Source organism: Chelonus insularis, unplaced genomic scaffold (assembly GCF_013357705.1).
Source record: "Chelonus insularis isolate UGA/USDA-ARS -01 unplaced genomic scaffold, ASM1335770v1 contig_25_pilon, whole genome shotgun sequence".
NCBI lineage: Eukaryota > Metazoa > Arthropoda > Insecta > Hymenoptera > Braconidae > Chelonus > Chelonus insularis.
The window spans coordinates 100,300-121,447 of NW_023276451.1; the positions used below are offsets into that span (position 1 = coordinate 100,300).

The 21,148-nt window shown below is 27.3% G+C and overlaps 3 protein-coding genes across 8 annotated transcripts in view; 1 reads left to right on the forward strand and 2 right to left on the reverse strand.

The window, feature by feature from the left end:
* The window catches only part of LOC118064859 (trissin receptor-like), a 46,463-nt gene extending 35,353 nt beyond the window's left edge, over positions 1-11,110 (reverse strand). The window contains exons 1-2 of one of the 2 annotated variants that reach the window (XM_035079758.1): positions 10,924-11,110; positions 9,997-10,772 (exon numbers count right to left, since the gene is read on the reverse strand). In XM_035079758.1, the coding sequence (XP_034935649.1) occupies positions 9,997-10,091 (95 nt within the window). In that variant the 5' untranslated portion in view covers positions 10,092-10,772; positions 10,924-11,110. Of the gene's footprint in view, positions 1-9,996 lie in introns of both variants that reach the window. The other variant, XM_035079757.1, reaches the window with a different exon arrangement.
* LOC118064858 (sodium-independent sulfate anion transporter-like) lies at positions 7,437-20,498 on the forward strand. Of its 5 annotated transcripts, XM_035079752.1 has the most exons (12): positions 7,438-7,715; positions 12,563-12,741; positions 13,487-13,682; positions 14,068-14,288; positions 15,267-15,411; positions 15,504-15,668; positions 15,822-15,983; positions 16,759-16,899; positions 16,994-17,139; positions 18,336-18,497; positions 19,453-19,633; positions 19,948-20,498. In XM_035079752.1, the coding sequence occupies exons 1-11, from the start codon at positions 7,706-7,708 to the stop codon at positions 19,612-19,614; spliced, it is 1,689 nt and encodes a 562-aa protein (XP_034935643.1). In that variant the 5' UTR covers positions 7,438-7,705; the 3' UTR covers positions 19,615-19,633; positions 19,948-20,498. The 5 variants fall into 5 exon arrangements, with proteins under 5 accessions (XP_034935646.1, XP_034935647.1, XP_034935643.1 ...); XM_035079755.1 differs by lacking the exon at positions 19,948-20,498 and having other exon boundaries at positions 7,437-7,715; positions 14,164-14,288; positions 19,453-19,727; XM_035079756.1 differs by lacking the exon at positions 19,948-20,498 and having other exon boundaries at positions 7,437-7,715; positions 13,487-13,610; positions 14,164-14,288; positions 19,453-19,727.
* Positions 19,866-20,620, reverse strand: LOC118064811 (uncharacterized). Its single transcript, XM_035079685.1, has 3 exons — positions 20,484-20,620; positions 20,143-20,238; positions 19,866-20,081 (listed from the first exon to the last, which is right to left on the reverse strand). Exons 1-3 carry the CDS (start codon positions 20,589-20,591, stop codon positions 19,866-19,868), a joined length of 420 nt encoding a protein of 139 aa, XP_034935576.1. The 5' UTR covers positions 20,592-20,620.
* Positions 20,621-21,148: the final 528 nt, after the last annotated feature.

Below are 21,148 nucleotides of genomic sequence, written 5' to 3' on the forward strand. Positions count from 1 at the left end.
CACTTTGATAATGATATATATTATTTTGGAGTAGAGTAGAAGAAAAAGATGGGAAACATATTTGAAGAGTAGAAATATATTACTGCATCTTTTCAATTGCATTCCAATTCAAAGATATGTTAAGAGATACTTTACAGTGTCAACATCTGATCTTTTGCTTCAGACAATCCGTGAAGAATAGAAAATAGTAAAGATAAAGTAGGCAATTGAATTTTCTTAAGAATTTCATCCATATATCAAACACCGAAAATAAATTGCTCGTAGAAGAAAACTTCATATCTTATTGAAGGGTTGCTTCCTAGTTATTTCTATATTTCATTTTTATTTTGTTAAACGCGTTGTCAAACTACATCTGGGACCTTAAAACAGTTGAATTTTTCATGAACATGCCGAAATCAATTTTAGTTTTTACTGTTTTCACTTGCGAATGATTATATTTTTTATTTTAATGAGACTTTTAACATTTTCTCATAATCTGAAGTATATTGTCAACACATTAATAATTATGGCAAATATAAGAGTGTCTTAGAAGCTTCCTCGAAGAGAGTACCTTTGGAGTGGAGAGAAGTAGAGACGTTTCAACTAAAGAGATGTCTCAATTACAAAATGGGCTGAAGCTTGTACATACACTAAAGGCTTTTGATAGAAAATTATGCACCAATGGGTACAAAATACTTACTTTTTGCATTGATTTAAATTATATTTTAATTTAATTCACTTCGATAAATATGATCTTTAATATTTCAATTCACTCCCATATGTCATATTCGATGTTTTTAAGCCAATCTCCTATTTAATAAAATAACAACTGATTTTTTGTGGTTTAACCATAAAAAATATCACTACCACTGTATTCAAACAAATCGGATAAGTGATGTTTCATGTGATGCACCATTTAAACATAATGCTTCAATGATCTGTAACAGCTAGGAATTAATGACTACTCGTGTACAATAATTCAATAAATTCAATCTCTGTTTTACGATCAAATTTCAAATATATAAAGACTGGATGTCACATGAAAAATTTTTTTAATCATAAAGATAAAGCTATCGATAAATCGCAAGAAGTGAAAAATCATTTTACACACAAGCTATTTAATGTCAACTAAAAATAATAATCATGAATCTAATAACAGTAACAATAATAATTATAAAGATAAATGTTATAATTTAAAATTTCAATATCAAACTTCCACCTATTATCATATTACTTGCATTATAAAATATCGCACTATGATACTGGCAAAATATCCGAGTAATTGCAATGGGAACTGACGTCAACCGGGAATGTGAAATAATGTCCGAAGTGATAGGAATCCGCCCACATTGTTATTTTCTCTCAGATTAATACTATTATTGAAAATAAAAACAAGCTAGTTTTCAAATTGAAGAATAATTGAATATATAATTGAAATTTTTCTGTTTGCATTCATTTAAACTGAATTAGAATACAAATTATATAATAAAAGTCCTTTTTAAACAATATTTTTCACCGAAATATTATTAAATTAAACTGCCAAGAAAATTTCATTGCACATATGCTGAAAAACTTAGTGCTCTAAAATAACAAAACAAAGATGCAAGTTTTATCTTTCGTCCTTCATGGTCATATTTTTGTAGATAAATGTTCTAATATTTTTCTGAATTTTTTCATCTTCATGAAAAATAAATTTTTGCCCATGAAAAGGGTCATAATGTAGATATTTTAATTTTAAAGCTGCTTAGGATTTGTTAGACTCAACATTTACCGTCTGCTTCATTTGAGAGGCGTGTTCTGAAAGCATCACTTATATCGATCAAAATAAATTTCAACATTTTATTTCCGGTACATGGTGGAAAAGTTAATCACACTATTGTTAACGTCTTATAAGATAAATCAGACTGATTACCATGTCTGAGCCGAAAACGTGTCTCACTAGGTCTTAATTATGTTAATTATACTTTATTACATCAACTACTTGTTATTATACTAATTTGACTTTCGTTTGTACAAAAAGAATAAACCCAAATGAATTATCCTAGAATTTTCGTGAGGGTTTATGCGAGTATTCATTTATTTAACAAATTATAAGACATGTATATTTAATTTAATTTTAGTTCAGGTATTTCCAGCTTTAAAAATGTAGAAGATGAAGACTGAATTCCTGTCTTGGTAGAGTATTTATCCTAAAGTCAGTATCTCCAGAATTAGCTGAACAATTTCAAGGTTGTTCGGAGTTAAGTACATGTGACTTAAACTGTAACTTAAAGTCACGATAGATTACGTGACTGCGTGCATCTATATCTAAGGTAAAAGTGATTAATGCTTCGTCAAATGTTATTTCCACCAAACGCTGATCATGATTAAATGTTTCTATAGAGTTTAGCTTTCATAAATCTTTTTAATTAAATTAGAAGGCTTCTACAAAACGTTTCTTTAGTCTATTCGATTATTCGCTGGGTAGAAATTTCTATAAAAATTTTTTGCTAATTTTTTTATGGGATTAGTGATGAATTTAGAGAAGTCATTGCTAATTTGAAACTTCTTATAATTTCTTCATGAGTAATCATAGAATTATAAACGTGGTAAGATTATAAGCTTAGATTATAAGGTAAGATTAAGTATTTCATTCAACTGCATTTATCAGATTATACAAAAAAAAATATCTTTTCGATTTAATTCTAATGCATGCAGAGTTCTATTAAGTCTTAAATTAGATTTCAATTTAAATTACGGTAGATTATATTCTGGATAAAATATATCATGCTAAATTATAGAGAAAGTGCTACAGATTTAGAGTGCTGCAGGTAATATGAAACACAATAGTTTTCTGAAAGCTCTATCAAATAGTGGAATTTCAGGACAGTTTCTAGTAGAAATAAAATATCCCATAACAAAGAAATTCCAAACTAAAAATCATAAAAAAAAGTCCCCTATGTAGGAAGATTATTTTTATATTTTCCTAGCAATCAAAATTTGGTAATAAAAAGTTTCCACTGCGATCAAAGATTTATGTTACAACCCCAAGAGTATTTCCAAAAACTAAAAATAATCACCCCGACTAACATCCCGGTGAGTGTTAATAGATCAATAGTTATAATAAAAACAAAAATTTCCAAGATCCATGTAAATAGCAGTAGTCTAAATGATGAAATAATCATTTAGACCAAGTATTTTAACATTTTCTTGATGTCCCAAAAACTCTAGAGAATGTTATCAAGCTACTTTGGTATGTCAATTGAATTAAAGTATCAAGTGTAAGATAAGGTCAACTCTGTAAATAATAGAATTACACTATCATCATCTTATTTAGATGAAAGTGATGAATAGGATGATGAACAATAGATGATGTCAGATATTGATTACGCATGTAATAGATGTTAACACAATGTGATTCTATACCACAAATATATCCGTAGATTAGAACCAAACCTATACAATGAATTCTGAGATAATTGTTACAAAAGAAGAACCGGAGGTCTCCCTGGATGATAAATATAACGTATCAGGAAAAGAGACATAATGTATAGAGAATCCAAGATATAAACAAGTGTATTATATTGTATCATGGTATAAAAGATATAATTGATGTGTTCAAAGAGTTGTTAATTTAACCATTTCTGATGTGTCAATGAGACAGAATGATTACCCAACTACTCATTTCTCATCTGATGTGCTCTGTTGCATATGGTGACATGAAACAGATACACATTAGATTACAAACATGCGGGATCGGATTGCACATCAGTACGTCTAGTTCATCAGTTAATGTTTACTTTAATGACGCAGTACAACCTAGAATACCAAAGCAATTATTCAAAATGATCAAACTTATGTCTTCAAGAAGAATGACATGTAGTTTGGAGCGACATTATTTAAATTAAAGTCAAGTAGATCAGGGAAGAAAGGTTCCATTTAAATTATACCATGTGTTTAGGAGCTTCATACAAACATACATGTAGATTTAAATTCCTTTATAGCTCTAGGAAAACTGGATGAGTGAATTAAAAGAGCAAATAAGACTTGCATGTGGGGCTAATTCGATTTTCAGATCTTTCCAAGAAACTAATGAGTACACGTACAGGATTATTAATAATTGATGAATATGCAGCTGTGGCAGTACCGAATGAAATGAAACTCAATGAAACTTGACAGATGCATACATAATATCATTATCTCTATGTATGCAAACAACGAATGAGTTTTTTAAAATTTTTAGATGCTGAAGGATCCAAAAAATAACTAATTTGATGATTCGAAATTAACATTATTCTATTTAATCTGTTTTTTGTTTGAACAATCAATTGGTTCTATTGTAAATAATACTCATGTTTAGATTTAACAATGAATAATATATTTTTGTGGGAATATTATTATTGATAAAACTTGTTCAACTTGTTAAACAGCATTGATAAATCTAACAAGCTCATTTATGAATTATCGCAAAACATATTTCCGTTAAATTTAATTGTATTATTAATTAATAACTTTTATAATAAAAATTTGATTATGTTTGTGATTATGGAATCCTTGAAAAAATACAGAAAAATAACATTAAATATACGGATTTACAGTGAAATTATTTTTTATAAAGTTCGAGGAAAAAATATCAATATTCTAATTATCTTTTGTCCCTCATTAGAAGAATAATAAGTAGGAATTTTTGATAAAGAGTTTTATGAGTCTTATAGTATTAGGCTTTAAAGTAGAAGAAAATTCTATAGAAATAATAAATATTTAAATACGTAATTTTCTAAACCATTTCAAACTATAAATATACCGATGGTATTTATAATAAAAATAGTCAAGGACACAGGCTTTTAGGCAATTGATTAATCAATTGATGCCACTAATTATTTAAGATTGAATTTAATTAAATATTTATATTAATAAATACCAATATTTTTACATCCATTTTTCTATTTTCAACATGAGAAAGCTTTTGATTACATCATGTTTTAAATGAATGAGATTGTTTCTATTAATAATTATACATTATTATCCATTATAGCACAATTTATTTCTATTAAAAGAGATTTTTAAAGAAACATCATCACATCAATGTTTGTTTAAAATATATTTCTCTAAAAGCTACGGCGTATCAACGACGTTTTGATAGAAAAATAAATCATGTTTTTTTTTTTAAATTTTCATTTTTATTTACGTTCGTCGCAGCATAAAAAGCAACGCTGGCTATAACAATATCTCTGTAGCTATTATATATAAAATATCCATCTTTAAACATTCGCGCTAAAAGATGTCAGTTGAGATCGACAGATATTCAATTTCAAAGATGACCGCTTGATATGAATGCGTGAATTGTGTTTTGGAGCAGACAAGTGCAAGACTCATTTACAACTCAACAATGTTGGTGTAACCAGTCAAGCATTAATATGAGAAGTACATCAATACGTAATATACTAGTGTGTGTAGCAGAGAAAAAAGCATGTAATTAATTCATGTATTTCATGTAGGATTTGCATCAGGCGGCTTAACTTCAGCTTAAACGTTGGGAAGTTAAGTGTCACGTGGATACAAATGTGAAACATAATCTGCCACAGACTTCATATGAAAAAAGTGTAGTAGTAAGAGAAGAGAGACTGGTAACGTATGAAATTATTCTCAATCATGATTATTACTAATAATCATCATAAATAACACTGTAAGTAAAAAATTCCAATAATCCTTCCATCTTTAATTACAATAATTTAACTTAATGGTCGTGGGTAACAAATATTTATCAAAATAACATTTTTATTGAGAATATAATTTTATTCCAATTTGTACTTATACATTAGTTGTAATATTATTTAACAATTATAATCAACGAAATAAGAATTATTGTAGTGAATAATCATAAAAATAGATTACTTTCAAGTTACAAGTAATTACTTATGTCTAATTAATTTTACTTATGTCTAGTTAACTTATGTCTAAATCATCATTGAAATACAATATATAGAGTTTACGTAACTAAGAATTATAACAAACATTGACATCACTTGAATCACTCTCAGATATAAGGTTTATTTACTCTTAGAATGTGATTAGCATCATTGAAATAATAATTAGAATAAACATTCGATTTACTATAATATCACAGATAGTTTAATAAAAATTATCAATTAATTTGTCTATTCTTAGCTAGTACACGATAATACGAATAACATACTTTATAACTCATATATTTATTAATTATGCCGCACATTAAAACATATTATTTTGTACTACTATTGTTATTAATAAAACTACTTAATAATAGTGCTACAGCTCCAGGAGCCACTGGACAAGCTACTGGGGTAATTCAAAGTATTTAATATTCATATTATAAAGAACTCGCACGAACTTTTGATCGATAAATATCTAAATTAGATTTAACTAGTCTGTACACAGCTAGTAACTTCCGCGTAGTCGTACTTCGAGATGAACAACTTGCTATCTTCTCAGTCCGAGCAATTCCACCAACATCAATTACATCCATTTGATCAGAAGGATTGTTATGAATATCATGTGAACTTATACTTATATCTGTAGAATTTGAACTTTTATGAACTTATCTTTGTAATGTAGGAAAAAATAATTGAGTACATTAAAACCTTGGGTAAAAAAAAAAAAGCTAATAATCTCTCTTCTTTGCTTGTGGGTTTGGGTAGCTTGAAGTTTAGCTGAACCATCTTCGGCAGACATTAGGGTACCACAAGTTTATGACGGATTATCCTTTTTTAACTACTACTGCCAAAGACACTTGTCAGGAGCAACAAATAATAATTTCTTATGTAGGAAAATAATTAATTCTGGCATACGACGTATTATTTTTCATTTGTATCAAAGAACTGTATTATGCATAAAATCATTTGATTAGAATGTTGACATGGTTGATTGTACGTTCATTCTAAAAAATTACTAGTTGATTCCCATACTTGGATTTACAATCCTGTTGATTTCTCATTTAATATAAAATAGTTAAGTTATTTTAGAACTAATAATAGGAAATGAAACTGTTTGTTTTTCTCAGTGTTCTTGCAAACTATCCGACAATTGAAGTAATAAAATGTGACAAGTTCATTAATAAATCTTGACGTGTATATTTGCTTATGATTATATAATTGGTTCATAATAATGTTGATTATTACCAATACGTAATAATACTTAATAATAATAATAATAATACAGATTGTAATAAAGTATAATTTAAACTCGGCTAACACTTAGTCCGGATAACATGCGTAAGGAACTGGACTAACAACAGTTAGCCATCATACTTTTTTGATATTTACAATAAAATTTATACTGTTGTTATAATTTTAATTAAAAATATATAAATATACAACTAAAAATAAGTTATATTTAATGTTTTTAGTTAAATAAGTGCAATTTAATTTAACAACAAAGATTAAAAGTTAGAAATTAATATGAAATTTTACCCTACTTCCTTATTTACGCATGCGCTTTGAAATTTGGGGGCGTGTCGACGATCAATTTTCCGAAGCGACAACTAGCGGTCAGAGAACATAAGTTTTAGGATTTACCGACACGTTAGCTGAAACTAAGTCCGGATTTTTAACCCAGGATTGAGCTTTTATACTTGTCTCTCTTCTCTGGTAGAAGTGATTAAGTGATTTTAATATCAAGTAATGCGAAAAATTGTATGCTTTTTGGAAATTGTGTTTTGAAAAAAAAAACATCCGGTAATAAACGGGAAATTTAATCTGGAAAATTCATTATGCAGACAAGTATGTTATATATTTTATTAGAAATTTGATAGCGGATTAGTTTTTATTGCAATTTTAATTGTTCTGAATTGATTTTAATCATTTCAAGTTTTCTTTAATTACGAACAGGCTATTTTTCTCATTTTTATGGAGTTTATGTCTAACTATTATTTTTATTTCCTTTATTTTTATGGACGAAATTTATTTATAATAATGAGCACATAAAGACGATAGATATAATAATATTAAATTCATAGACACGAAGAAATTGACAGGAAATTTCGATTAATGGTAATTCGGAAGAAGCACCGAAATAGATAAATGTGAAGATGTTTGTTTTTATTGCGTTTCGATAGGCTTAATAGATAGAAGTAAATTCATTGAGAAAAGTCTTTGAGGACCAATGATAAGGTCCTAAGTTTTATGGAGTTTTTTATTAAGATAAATGATAAAATTTGTAAATACGTATTTATGAAAACAGTAAAAAAAAAACTATGTGATAAAAAACTTTGATTTATAAATTTATTATTTATGAATAAAACATTGCAAATACTCATAAATATTTTATCATTTTTCATTGAGACGAAAGTAGCAACCACGTGACAAGAATGCGATAAATTTCATCAAAATCACAAAATTAAAAATATTTCAATGTAATAATCTTTTTTGTTTTGTTTATCTCAATTTTGAGACAACATTTATTTATCATTTACATTCAGACGTACATATTTATCAGCATATGATTATTCAGATGATTTTCTAACAATTATGACTTGATATGATGAATATATTTGTTGACTTAATTTATGTGAATTAATTTCAAAGTTAGATAATTTTAAAAGTGTCACTGGCGATTTTTCTATTATTTATCAAGAATTTGTATCTCAAGAGATAATGAAATCAGCCAAAGCATTTGGGAATGTTTAATCGTTTTTATACTTATTTACTCAAATTTAAATATGTATGTATATTTCATTCTAAATAAAAAGAAAAAAAAATGTCATAGATCGTCTGAGAATTTTAATTGAAGTTAAATTTGTCCTTATCAAGTTTTTCAAAGATATTATAATTCTAAAAAATTTTACGATAAATAAAAAATAGTACGATGATAAATCTCAATAAAGAATGTGTAGGTCGTCGAATTCATTTTTGTATGAAATGTGGTTTGTATTTCTATGGACAGATGATTGTATCAATTCTCAATTCTTATATCTCTTCCGTGTTCTATCTTTCTTTCATGTCAGTTTTTAATGATTGATTCGTGACGAACAAAATAATTAATAAAAATAATGTTCATTTCATCAAGTTGCTAACGATTTAAAAAAAACGTTGTTCATTGATTTCTCTTAATAATATTTTAAATTATACATACATGTATAATTTATAGTAATACATAGTATTACGATATAGTATTATACATACATTCATATAATATTATGAATGTATGTCGATTGGGTTCTCATAGAATTGAGCTACTATTTATTTTTACTTTTTTTGCAATATATTCATAACTCAAACCGACCGATAAAAATCTACGATACATTTCTTGTTATGATAGCAATTTTTTTGAACTATGTACTTTCACTATAATTGTTAAATATGATACATCGATTGAAGAACGTTAAATCAATGATTGTTCTCTTTTTTACCTCTTAAATACTAAAATGCACAGTCAATTTTTTCCAAAGCCATTAGAAAAAATTTCTGTATGAAAAACAATGCTGTCTATAATTAATATGTTAAATTATTCATGAATAATATTTTACGATTAACAGAATTATATTAAATTGCTTCTAACAATAACAGAACAAAAAAAAAATTGATGAACAAAGCTAAAAAATTATGCCAATCATTGTGATTCTCTAAAAAAATTTATATTAATTCATACTAAGATTATCAAATCAATTATGTCTAGAAAAAAAACCATCTCTTAATCAATTTTTTCAATATAAACATCAGAAAAAATATCGTTCCGTTGATAAAATAAATAAGCCTCTGTCTATAATTAATCATTATCAGAGAAACACATTTTCTTTCCAATCACACTACGATTCGATTTCCATTTCTTAATTGATTTAACACTTTTAACCGTAAGATATTTTATAGAATCCTTCATCACTTAACTTGTTATCAAAACTTGAGTTTAAGGTCATTCCCGAGTGACTATGATTTATGAGAAAGGATTATACACTACACATTATAACAATCAAGCAGCAATTAATAATCGTTAAAGCATCATAATCATAAATAATAACCATGCCCATGTAATTTACATAAGTATTTCCTACGTTTGTTATCTCACCTGAAAATAGTGGAACTGTTATGTCCATGCATTACATGTGTCGTTGATTCCTCAAAAGGTTCTCTAGGCCAAATAACATCGACATTCGTTGACATTTCGTTTCTTCAATTATGTGGTTTAATTCAAATAATTTAAAAATCTTCTGAGCAAATATTTAAAATTGTATTTGCACTTTGCTTATTCATTTTTCACTTGACTTTACAAAATATTCACTATGCACTTCAGTTTACTGAATGTTCGTACTATTTTTTAAAATTTATTATTCAGTTCTCTCTGAATGTGGTACATTTATTTTTTAATAAACAATACAGCACAGTATTGCAATTATTGTCGAGTTCATTATAATTATTCGTTGTTTTTCATGCACTGGCTACTATGTTTATTTTGACTATATTCTAGGTAGATTAAATTCAATACACTAATTTCGTTTATTTGAGCTTTTTTTTTTAATTTTATTTGTAATTATTTTTTTTATGAATGGATCATATTTTAAGTTAATTACTTATCATTTAGCAGATATTAAAAAAGATAAAACTTTTTTTTCACATGAAACTGGTTAGTTTCAGAACTTGATGCTGAAGATGAACAAACACCTTGTAAAATAAGTATACAGAGCTTTGGCACACGTTCAACATTCCGTCGACACTTAAATTTCTTAATACTATGCAAGTCTTTAATAATCAATCAATGTTTCTGAATTGACATACTTTTAAACCCTTCAACATATCTTGATCCAATATGATCAGTTCCCACGATGTAACAAAACATTTTCACTTCTTGCAGTTTTTATAAACAAAAAAAAATCAAAAAAGCAATTCGTTAAAAAATATATTCGCTGGCACATTACATAGAAAATTTAAAGTGAAAAAATTCAATGAATTTTTAATGTAAAAAAATAATGAAATAATAAATCTTATGAATTCTTACTCAATAAGAATTATCGAAATTTCTGTTTGATCTGAATGACATTTTTCACAGGACCAGCCTTGCATTGGGTTCGCCGTTTCACGCGGCACTGTGATCTCCGCATGCTAACTCAATCTATTTCGAGGGAAACTTTGACTACGCGCATGCGTTTTCCATCTCTTACCTCTCTCTAACATTCACATACAGACACCTTTCAGACAAGCATATTTTTTTGTTAGACAAAAAACTCATAAATAAATTAGAAGAAATTATAAAGATAGAAATTAACTTGCATGTCATTCAAGAATATGAATATACAAACTTTGATAATTTGAGGATACGAGCATTTGACAAGGAGGAAGCTTTTATTAATAATCAGCTGAAAAAGTAGATTAGATCAATTTAACTTAAAATGATCGATGAAGATAAACGATAAGGTGAGAATGTCTAGAAAATAAGTTAAATTAATAAATAAAATATAATTGGAATTGTATAACTTATGTCAAAAAATAAGTCTTTTACATGAAAGAATAGATATCCTTTTCATTTCATCATTATTTCACGAACTGGCAAATCATGAGGTACTGGTAAACGACGAAAAAAATTAGGTTCAATTGATATTAATTAACTTCCCAGTGAGAAGTTATAGTTGGAATCGTAATTATAAGATTAGGGCAATTTAATTCTTCCAAGAATCAATATTGGTGTCAAATTATGGAAGAAAATAGCACTGTAACTGGGGTTATTCAACCGTTTTGATTATCTTGTAGTGCACAAACTTTTTGGTCTCTCTGAGTGGACCAAAGATATATACGAAGTAGATTTTGAATCTATACTAGGAATCTTCCTCCAAAATCGGTTGGCAAAAATCGACAGAATCGTAAAACAAAACTGGTCAAATCAAATAAGCTTCGGTTTACGATAAATTTTAGTTCATGAATGTTTGACATAATTTCACACACAAAAGTTTGTTTAATACTGTTGAATTGAATTAATGAATATTTACTGCAGATTAAATGCAGATAAATTTAAAAAAAGAAAACGAATTCATTAATAATAACTGATAAGAAAAATGCATAAATATTTTCTAGTATTCTTTTCTGTAAATTCTGATGATTATAGTAGAAATTGGATTAACGTGTTAGAAGTGTATCCAATAAAATAAAATTTTTATAAGATCATGATTCTAGCATGAATATAATGACATTTGAAGATTGGAATATAAAAAAACGATCCCAATTAAGCTTATGTTCGTAATAAAAAAAACTTGATAAGGAAATATTATATAAAGCTAAAGATAGATGGATAAATAGCGATGCGATTGTCAAGATAGTGATTATTAACGTTAAATCAGTCAACTGAAAGTAAAAGAAAGCCAATTGACGTGAGGAATCGGAGATTGAAAATTAATCGTTGAAAGTCACTGAAAAATCAATCTGTACAAGTAATAAATTTTTCAAAAAATTTACATATAGTGTTGAATAATAACTAATGAAATTTGAATGAAATATGATTGAATAACTTTACATAATGAAATCAATAAGTGCTCAAATTTGATGTGGAGTAGCATTAGAAAACTTATCTTTACTTTAAACTCCAATTAGCATAATTTCTTAACGGAAGATTGAATGTGAAATTTAAACTTAATAAAATGTTACAGTGAAGTGTGAAACCATCTCTGCTAAGACATATGTTAAACGTCGATTTCCTATTCTTGACTGGATTCCAAAATACAAACCGTCATGGTTGCTGCAAGATACTTTGGCTGGTATTACTGTTGGACTAACGGCTATACCACAAGGTATCGCTTACGGGGTCGTCGCCGGATTGGGTCCCGAGGTAAAAGCACTACCATGATAAAATAACTTTCGACATAAAATCGATTCCTATATTTATCATCATTTTTTCGTCGTTCAAACATTTCCTGGGTAGACTTAAAACTTAAAGGAATCTACCCATTTTTGTTAATCTTGTTTTAGAGAATAATTCTTACAGTTATAAAAGAAGTTTTAATGATATGAGTTCTTTGATCAAACATTTATTTAAAATCAATTAAATTCCATTTGCATTTCTGTGGACAAAATATCAGAATTTTTTTCTTCTAATATCGCTTTTTTATATTTCTTAAAACACATTTTTAAATATATATATTTAAGATCTAATTTATTTTTGTTTTACTATAAGAAAACTTATAACTCATCTAAAACGTTTCAACGGATCATTAATAAAAAGCTACTTTTCTTTGTCTATTTTGGAGTGTTTAAAAATAAATCATTTTTAAATAATCAATTAAGAAAAACAGAAATAAACAATTTCTTATTAAATATTTTGATAGAAAATTTTAAATTACTATCGTCTCTAAATAGTATTTATAAAAACCCACAAATATTTCCTACGGAATACTTAATTACTTTCTTTATTCCTCTTCAAATCAATATATATTTATATTTTGAAACGATAAATTAAAAGAAAATTATTAAAATATTATACATTCTTAAATAATTCCAATCTACAAACTTTAAGATTTAATACTCCCTATAAAGTCATAAAAATTCATTAATATCATTTATTTTAATATTTCTAGTATGGTCTATATTCAGCATTTATGGGATGTTTTATCTACGTCATCTTTGGATCCTGCAAAAATATTACGATTGGTCCTACAGCTATTATGGCTTTAATAGTTCAACCCTTAGTGATGAATTATGGTGCGGATATAGCTGTACTAATTTGCTTTCTCAAAGGATGCATCATCGCTCTCTTTAGTATTTTCCATTTGGGTAAGACAGTCAATTTTCTTCAAGGCTATTTTTTCTCGCATCAATTACATTCTTAAGTTCCCCAAAAAATTCTTTTCAAGCAAATAAAATTTGTATAAAATGCCTAAATCAATCAATAATTTATGAGCTATTGTTTTTCTAAATTTTTCAAATAAGTCACGTAACAATAGTAATTCAATATTTTATTAATGTAATTTTATTTATCACACATTCATGTTCAACTAATTTTTCACTAGTTGGCTACTTGCACTGTATCATAAGTTCTTATGACATTGATTTATTTCTCACCACCAGTCTATCAAAAAAAACATTACTTTTTCGATCAATCGATGAATTTCTTCCATAGCTAAAGTTTTAGTCATTTATCTTTCGATTTGTCTTATAGGTTTTTTGCTTGATTTTATATCACTGCCTGTCATCACGGGTTTCACATCAGCAGCAGCAATCAACATCGCAGCCTCACAGTTTAAATCTCTTTTAGGTATACCTGGTAGAAGTGAAGACCTTATTCGTGCCCTTACATCTATTTTCAAAGACTATGATAAAATGAATGTATACGACATCATCCTTGGCACTAGTACCTTAATTGGCCTTGTAATTCTCAAGGTAAATACCTTTTATCAGACTTATATATTTTTATTTCATCACTGATCGATAGAATAGGAGTTGTATTAAGAAGTCACTCCGCTATCATTATAACAACACATTCTACAAATAGCTAGATTAATTCATTAGAAGTTTTGGTAATTTTATACTATCGTGGTTCCCTCGTTATTTGGCTCTAGAAAATCGAAAAATCAGCATTTTGGAGTGATTTTTTTTAAAATCTTTGTTTTTACGGCGGATTTATGAAAAAAATTATGGAAATAGAAAAAAATAAAAATTTATATTGATTTCAGGGCTTTAAATGTTCATGTAAATGCACTCATTCACGTTTTTTCGGTATTAAACACGAAGTTTTAATACCAAAATAAATGTTGTGAACATTCCGAATAACTAATGAGAATTTTCTCATTTGTCCGGTTTCATCACTTTCAAGATTTCCTCAAAACTGATCATGTAATAAAGCTTTCAAAAGACGATTATGAATGGGCAATAAAAATTAGAAGGTTTGTAGAAACTACTCATGTAAAAACTATGTTTATATCTAGCAATGTTTCGTTCAATGCTTTTTAAATTTGTAAATTGGCAAAATATCAATTGATGGGTACAAATACTATTATCCTAAAATATAAAATAACTTGTAAAAAGAAACCAGAGCCAGTTTCAAATAATTTTATATTTTGACTACTTTTGACATTTATGAATAATGTAAATAATTGTAAGACATTAGTTAAGGAATACTAATAAAAAGCACCTGTGTATCATATTAATCCAACATAATCGCTTCTACTAATACCATCTTATTAGTAATCAATTCTAATGTTAAATCCTCAATTAATTCTATTATGAATACAAGATTTTTTATTCTAAATATTAATAGTGAGCTAAATTATGTTCATAATTTCATATCATATACTCACTTCTAGTACGAAAGAATAATTAATATTCAATAGTTGCAATAATAAATTATGTTTAATGTAGAACGTCCGTGGAAAAAGGACAGGATCAACACGTGAAAAGATTGGATGGACAATAGGTCTCACGAGAAATGCACTCGCAGTAATTGTTGGTGCAGTTGCAGCATATATTTTCCATGTGTATAATATGGAACCATTTCGACTTACAGGTATGTAGTTTAAAATTTTTTATTCTAATTCTCATAAGTAAATTAAAATTTAATATTTCATATAAAAAGTAAGCAATTTAACTGGATTTCAGGTTCAATGGACGCAGGATTACCTCCACTATCGCTACCACCTTTTTCAACAAACTTCAATAATAACACGTATCATTTTCTAGAGATGACAAAAAATATGGGCTCTACGTTGTTCACTATTCCAATTATTTCAACAATCGAACACATCGCAATAGCTAAAGCTTTTGGTACTGAATTTATATAAGCTTTAGTTCAATAGTCATCCACTCAAACTTTGAATTGATATTAAAAGTGAATGCTCAAAAAAATTTATAATATTATCTATATAAAATCCCGGAGTTGTTTATTATAATTAAATAAATTATTTTGTTACTTTATAGCCATGGGGAAAACACTAGATGCCACTCAAGAAATGCTAGCTCTCGGTATGTGCAATATATTTGGTTCTTTCGTAAGATCGATGCCAGTTACAGGATCGTTCACGAGAACAGCAGTAAATTATGCTTCCGGTGTAAGAACAACTTTAGGAGGAATATTTACTGGCAAGTAAATCTTTAATTAAATGATAAAATTGTAACTTTTAGAAAAAATGATCAAAGATTTGCTAAAGGAAAAACTTGAAGTCCATAAATTTCATTTACGCAGAATTCAAAAGACAGTAGAAGACTTTTTGCCAAGATGCAAATTAACTTGGAGCTAAGATTCGTTGACAAGTTAACGGGTTACAGTGTCCGTTGAAAAGTAATTATTCTACGAAAATCAAATAGAGTAAAATTAAGGGAAGGGAATGAATATGTGCATTTTGATACAGGTTTATCTCCACTGAGGCTAGAATTAATTAATCATCTTTACAAGCTGATGTTCATTAAAACTATTAAATTTAGTTGGCAATAGTAAAACATTTTTCAACTTTCATTAGCAACACTTAATTTGAATAATTTATAAGTTTTATCTCCATAATTAGTCATAAAGTTATCACAACTTTCCATCGAATCGCATATGATTGTTTTTGAACTAAATATGGCAAAATTTTTGCTTATAAATATTTTGTAAACATTCAAATTATTGGTTTTTTTTTTAAATGCGGATCAAATCGTTTATCAGATAAAACTCAGACTGACAGACAGATTGCGTTCGTTTTAATCAAAAACAAAACAACGCTTCTGTACCATTGTAATTAAATCAATAATCTCCAGATTCATTAGATTAAATTTAATTAATCATAGAGCTTAATTTTGTTCTTTTATTAAATTAATATTGAAACGAAGCTTTAAAATTTATTTTAAACAATTTACATCATATGAAATAAATTGACAGGTGGCTTAGTGCTTTTAGCAACTGGATTTTTGTCAAATGCATTCAAATTTATTCCAAAAGCTACTCTTGCAGGAATAATTATTTGCGCCATGTACTATATGCTTGATTTTGAGACTTATCGTTTGCTCTGGCATGCTAAAAGTAAGCAATCAAAATTTATGTTAATTAAAGACTTTAGATTAGGTTATTATAATCATTTAAGAATTTAATCGAACATGTTTTGAATCTTTTTCAGAGATGGACTTCTTTACGATGATGATTACATTATTATCATGCGTTTTTTTAGGTCTAGAAATTGGTATTGGCATTGGAGTAGCTTTAAACCTAGCTATTCTGCTATATTTTGTAGCTAGACCTTCAGTACAAATCTCTGTAAATCAGGTGAGAAGAAGAATAGTCAGTAAAAATACTTTACCCCTAGGTCCAGGTCTAAATGATGTGATCAATCGTTTTGCTGATGTATTTTGTTCTCCCTAAAGCTTATATAAGGTAATCCAGTCACGAGTAGAACTTTGTTGCAAGGTCGAAAACTTGTAGTATGATCCGCTTATCTTTAGATGATCGAAAATATATGTATGTACTCAGTACATATCCTAAAGGATTCGATAAATCGTGTTTTACGGTCGATTAAATTTATATCGAACCTATATAGAGGATTGATAATAAACAATTGTCTCCCAATAATACATGTTTACAAATATTGGTATATTATAATGGCAACAATTTAATCTGACATATTGTGAACAATAATAAGTGAACAATTAATTGTAGATTCTTTTCAAGGAGATATTAAAAACTAAAAGCTTTTCAGATAATTTCTTCATACTTTTTTTCCTTTACTACTCTGGCTATAATGTATAAAACCATTATAAATTGATGTAAAGCTCTTTGAAATCGAATGTAAGTAGTACAGTTAACAATATATTCACATTAGGGGAGTTTTGAATCATTTATTTATTGGATTTTACCAAGAATTTATATTTATGAACTAAGATTAATAAAAAGAAAAGATATAAAAAGTTGAAGTTAGTTTTCTAGTAAAGTTATTAACGAATTATTGTCACTAATTATAAAGTATTAACAAGGTTTGTAATTATTTATGAAACTTATAGAACTTTGAATAAGTTTTTAAAAATTTTTATCCTATAAGAGAATTAAAATAATTCATGCGAATTTTTATCTATTGACACAATATGAGGTATTCAAGTGATTGAAGTATACTTATGATTGCAAATTTCTTTTTGGTCATTTGAAAGTATCCGTAGAAATTTTTTCCAACAATTTGTTCGAAAGTTATGACCATCTAAAGTATGTACATATTCTATAGAAACTTTAACTTTAGTAACGGATAATTAAGAAACAAAAATCGCATATTAATGAAGAAAAAACTAAATTTAAATAAAATGTAAACTTAGAGTTGATATTAATAAAAGACAATACGAATTCTAGAATCAAACGTTAAAATAGTTTATTGATTTTATACATGACTTATTTTGTGCCATGAAATATCGTCGGTTGCTCTCTCGATATAAATTTATTTACTCGATTCTGTTCATATATTAGTCCTCTTCTTTAAGATCGATGGCTGTACTTCAATTCACGTCACACCGGAAGAAGCAGTGACATTTCCAGCAGCAGAAAATCTTCGTGTAAATATAATGAGACTTACTGAAGAAAACCTTGGAAACGCGATACTTGACTGCAAGAATTTGAAGCGGATCGACGTTACTGTTGCAAAGGTATAATGTTTTTAATTCCTTTCAGTTTTATTCTTATTTACATTCTACTTTCTTTGATAATACATCCTACTTTTATTTCAAACAATGGTAGCATAAAAATCATTATATGAATATTAATATTCATGAAAATTAACAGAAGCTTTGAAATATTCTTCATACAGTCTCGATGAAAATGATTGAATGATTTTGAATTCTTATGATAATAATCAACCGTACTGGGTTCAGACTTATCACTGAATTACTTATGAGATTTACCAACATTCATAGTACGATCTCTCAAAGACGTATATTCAATTTTACTTATGAACACCCGAACAGATGATAAAAGACATTTGGAATAATAAGAATGAATTGGTAAAAAATCTAGTTACTTTTGACTGATGTTTTACATAATAAGAATTGTTTGATTCATTTATTTACTCTTATAGAAGTTTATATCAATTCTTTATTTAAATATCCAATACTTTAGATTGTGGTCAAGGTTGATCGTAATCACTTTAGAGATCTAAACTCAAGTTAAATTCTTAAGTTTGATAGAAAACTTTTCAGACGAGATGAATTTACTTTTGTGATTCTGCAAATTTATTAGCTCGATGATAATAGCGAGACTACACGAAGAAAGATACCAGATTTTTTCTTAAAATACGGCAGATATTTTAGATATCTAGAGAATTTATTATCTACGATTTTAAATAATCAAAAATTTGTTAAAAAAATTTTAAGTTCCTTGACACAATATTTATGTTAGAATTAACAGAATATTTTCGACAATGTCTCTTGATTTTTTTAATTTATTAAGTAAAAGATATTTATTTTCTGGCATCTACAATCTTAGATTATTTAAGAATAAATTTACATTTCTCTAGATCACGGGTTTTATCTAAAGAATAAAGGATGAAGGAAGATCTTAGTGACAGTGATAGACTACAATTTTTTTGGTTTTTGTGTGTTGCAGAATATTAAACTCCTATCTCATGATCTAAAACTACGTGGACAGCAACTGACATTTGTCAACTGTACGACAGAAGTTAATTCTGTGCTTAATACGTTTGCACCTGAATTATCAAACAGTTTTAAGGACTCACGAGAATCTAATTCCCCAGCGGATGAGCCGTAGATGAATAAACTTGACAGAGGTAATGAATTATTTTTCAACATTAAATTAAATAGTTCTTACAACTAGTGAGTTAATCATATTTTTATAACATAGTCATATTTTTATAAATAAAATTTTGAATAGTTTCTAATTTATCTCTAGAAGAAGTTCCTTTGGTCTTTTTAATCTTTTATTTTAATGAATAATAATTTTTAACCGATTTTAATATCAATAATAAACTTTAAAAAACATTAATATTAAATTTATGCTAATTATAGTAAAATTTGATTGCAACTCATTGAATGCTTTTGTTCAACATGCTGCTTTATACTTTCGTTATTTTCCAATATCCAGTAGCACTTCTTGCAGAACTCTTTCAAGTGAAACTTAACGTGAGTCGAAAGTGAAAATAAAGTTGCAAGTGATTCGTGACAGAAGTTACACTCAAAGTTTAAACTTCGTTGTACAGGAAGTTGTAAATTAGTTTCCTATTATTAATTATTTTACTGAATAAGTTATATAGACTCCATCGATTAATAACAATTTTACCAATAATTCCCCGTCGTAGTTTCGTAATTCATTATTAATTGATACTTGGTGAGGAAACTGATAAATAACATCGGGTTTCATGGACTTTTGCGATGTCTGTTCAGTTGAGGATTTATTTTCGACCAATTCCATAAATAAATATAATAATAATTAATAATTTCGAAAAATAATCAAAAAATTGTTTCAATTAGTTCATCTAGTCTCGATTTGGATAACTGACTTCTATTGAATCGAATTAAACTATTTTATTTTTTAGTATTTACTACAAAATTTTAGAAAATAAAAATCAAAACTAGAAGAACTAATTAATTTCACGGAAATGAAAAAGCAATCATCTTAACCTTATAAAAAGAAAGTTGTGTAGATTTAATATCGTAAATGAAATCCTTCTTCATCATTTTTTCGCTAATACTTCGATTGCACCGTAAATTATACTTTGTTAAATCCATTTGTGATCAAATTAAATAAATAATAGTATAACTTAATGAAGCATTGACAACGACTATGTTCAAATGTTTCTGCAATAGTAGTCGATATTGATAGGAAACATTAGAATTGATAGACCGTCATATATTCATATAAAAAGTATTTAATTCATCATTCTAAATTACATTAAAACCCTTAGAGTGAATATTTTATCGTATTTGTATTTATAATTAATGGCTTGTATTTATGATTTAGTAGCTAAAAACGTATGTATTAGTAATTTCAGTCCATAATTGAGTGAACGAACTTTTTCACCGTATAAATCATTGCACAGAAATTCCATTTAAGCAATTTCAGACAAAAAATTATGACATATTTTTTGTTATTTATCAACTAGAACAACCTGTATGTAAATGAAATATTGTGATTTTTAAATCTAAAAGTTGTCGATGTATATAAAAGCATTACATTCTATTTTAATTAATTTGTTTAATGTATATTATATTTACATATGTGTAATGCATACTATCAACAATTATTCACTAGATAGCTGCATCGATTCAAAAATAAATTATCAACC

What these genes read in the sequence shown, in the direction of transcription:
- LOC118064858 (XM_035079752.1), top strand. An exon ending in TACAAATCTCTGTAAATCAG is followed by an intron (nt 17,140 to 18,335) that starts GTGAGAAGAAGA and finishes CTCTTCTTTAAG; the next exon opens with ATCGATGGCTGTACTTCAAT. An exon ending in TCGACGTTACTGTTGCAAAG is followed by an intron (nt 18,498 to 19,452) that starts GTATAATGTTTT and finishes TGTGTGTTGCAG; the next exon opens with AATATTAAACTCCTATCTCA.
- LOC118064811 (XM_035079685.1), bottom strand. Translation starts at nt 20,591, where the DNA reads ATGGATTTAACAAAGTATAATTTACGGTGCAATCGAAGTATTAGCGAA. An exon ending in CACAACTTTCTTTTTATAAG is followed by an intron (nt 20,239 to 20,483) that starts GTTAAGATGATT and finishes TCAACTGAACAG; the next exon opens with ACATCGCAAAAGTCCATGAA. An exon ending in ACTACGACGGGGAATTATTG is followed by an intron (nt 20,082 to 20,142) that starts GTAAAATTGTTA and finishes AATTAATAATAG; the next exon opens with GAAACTAATTTACAACTTCC.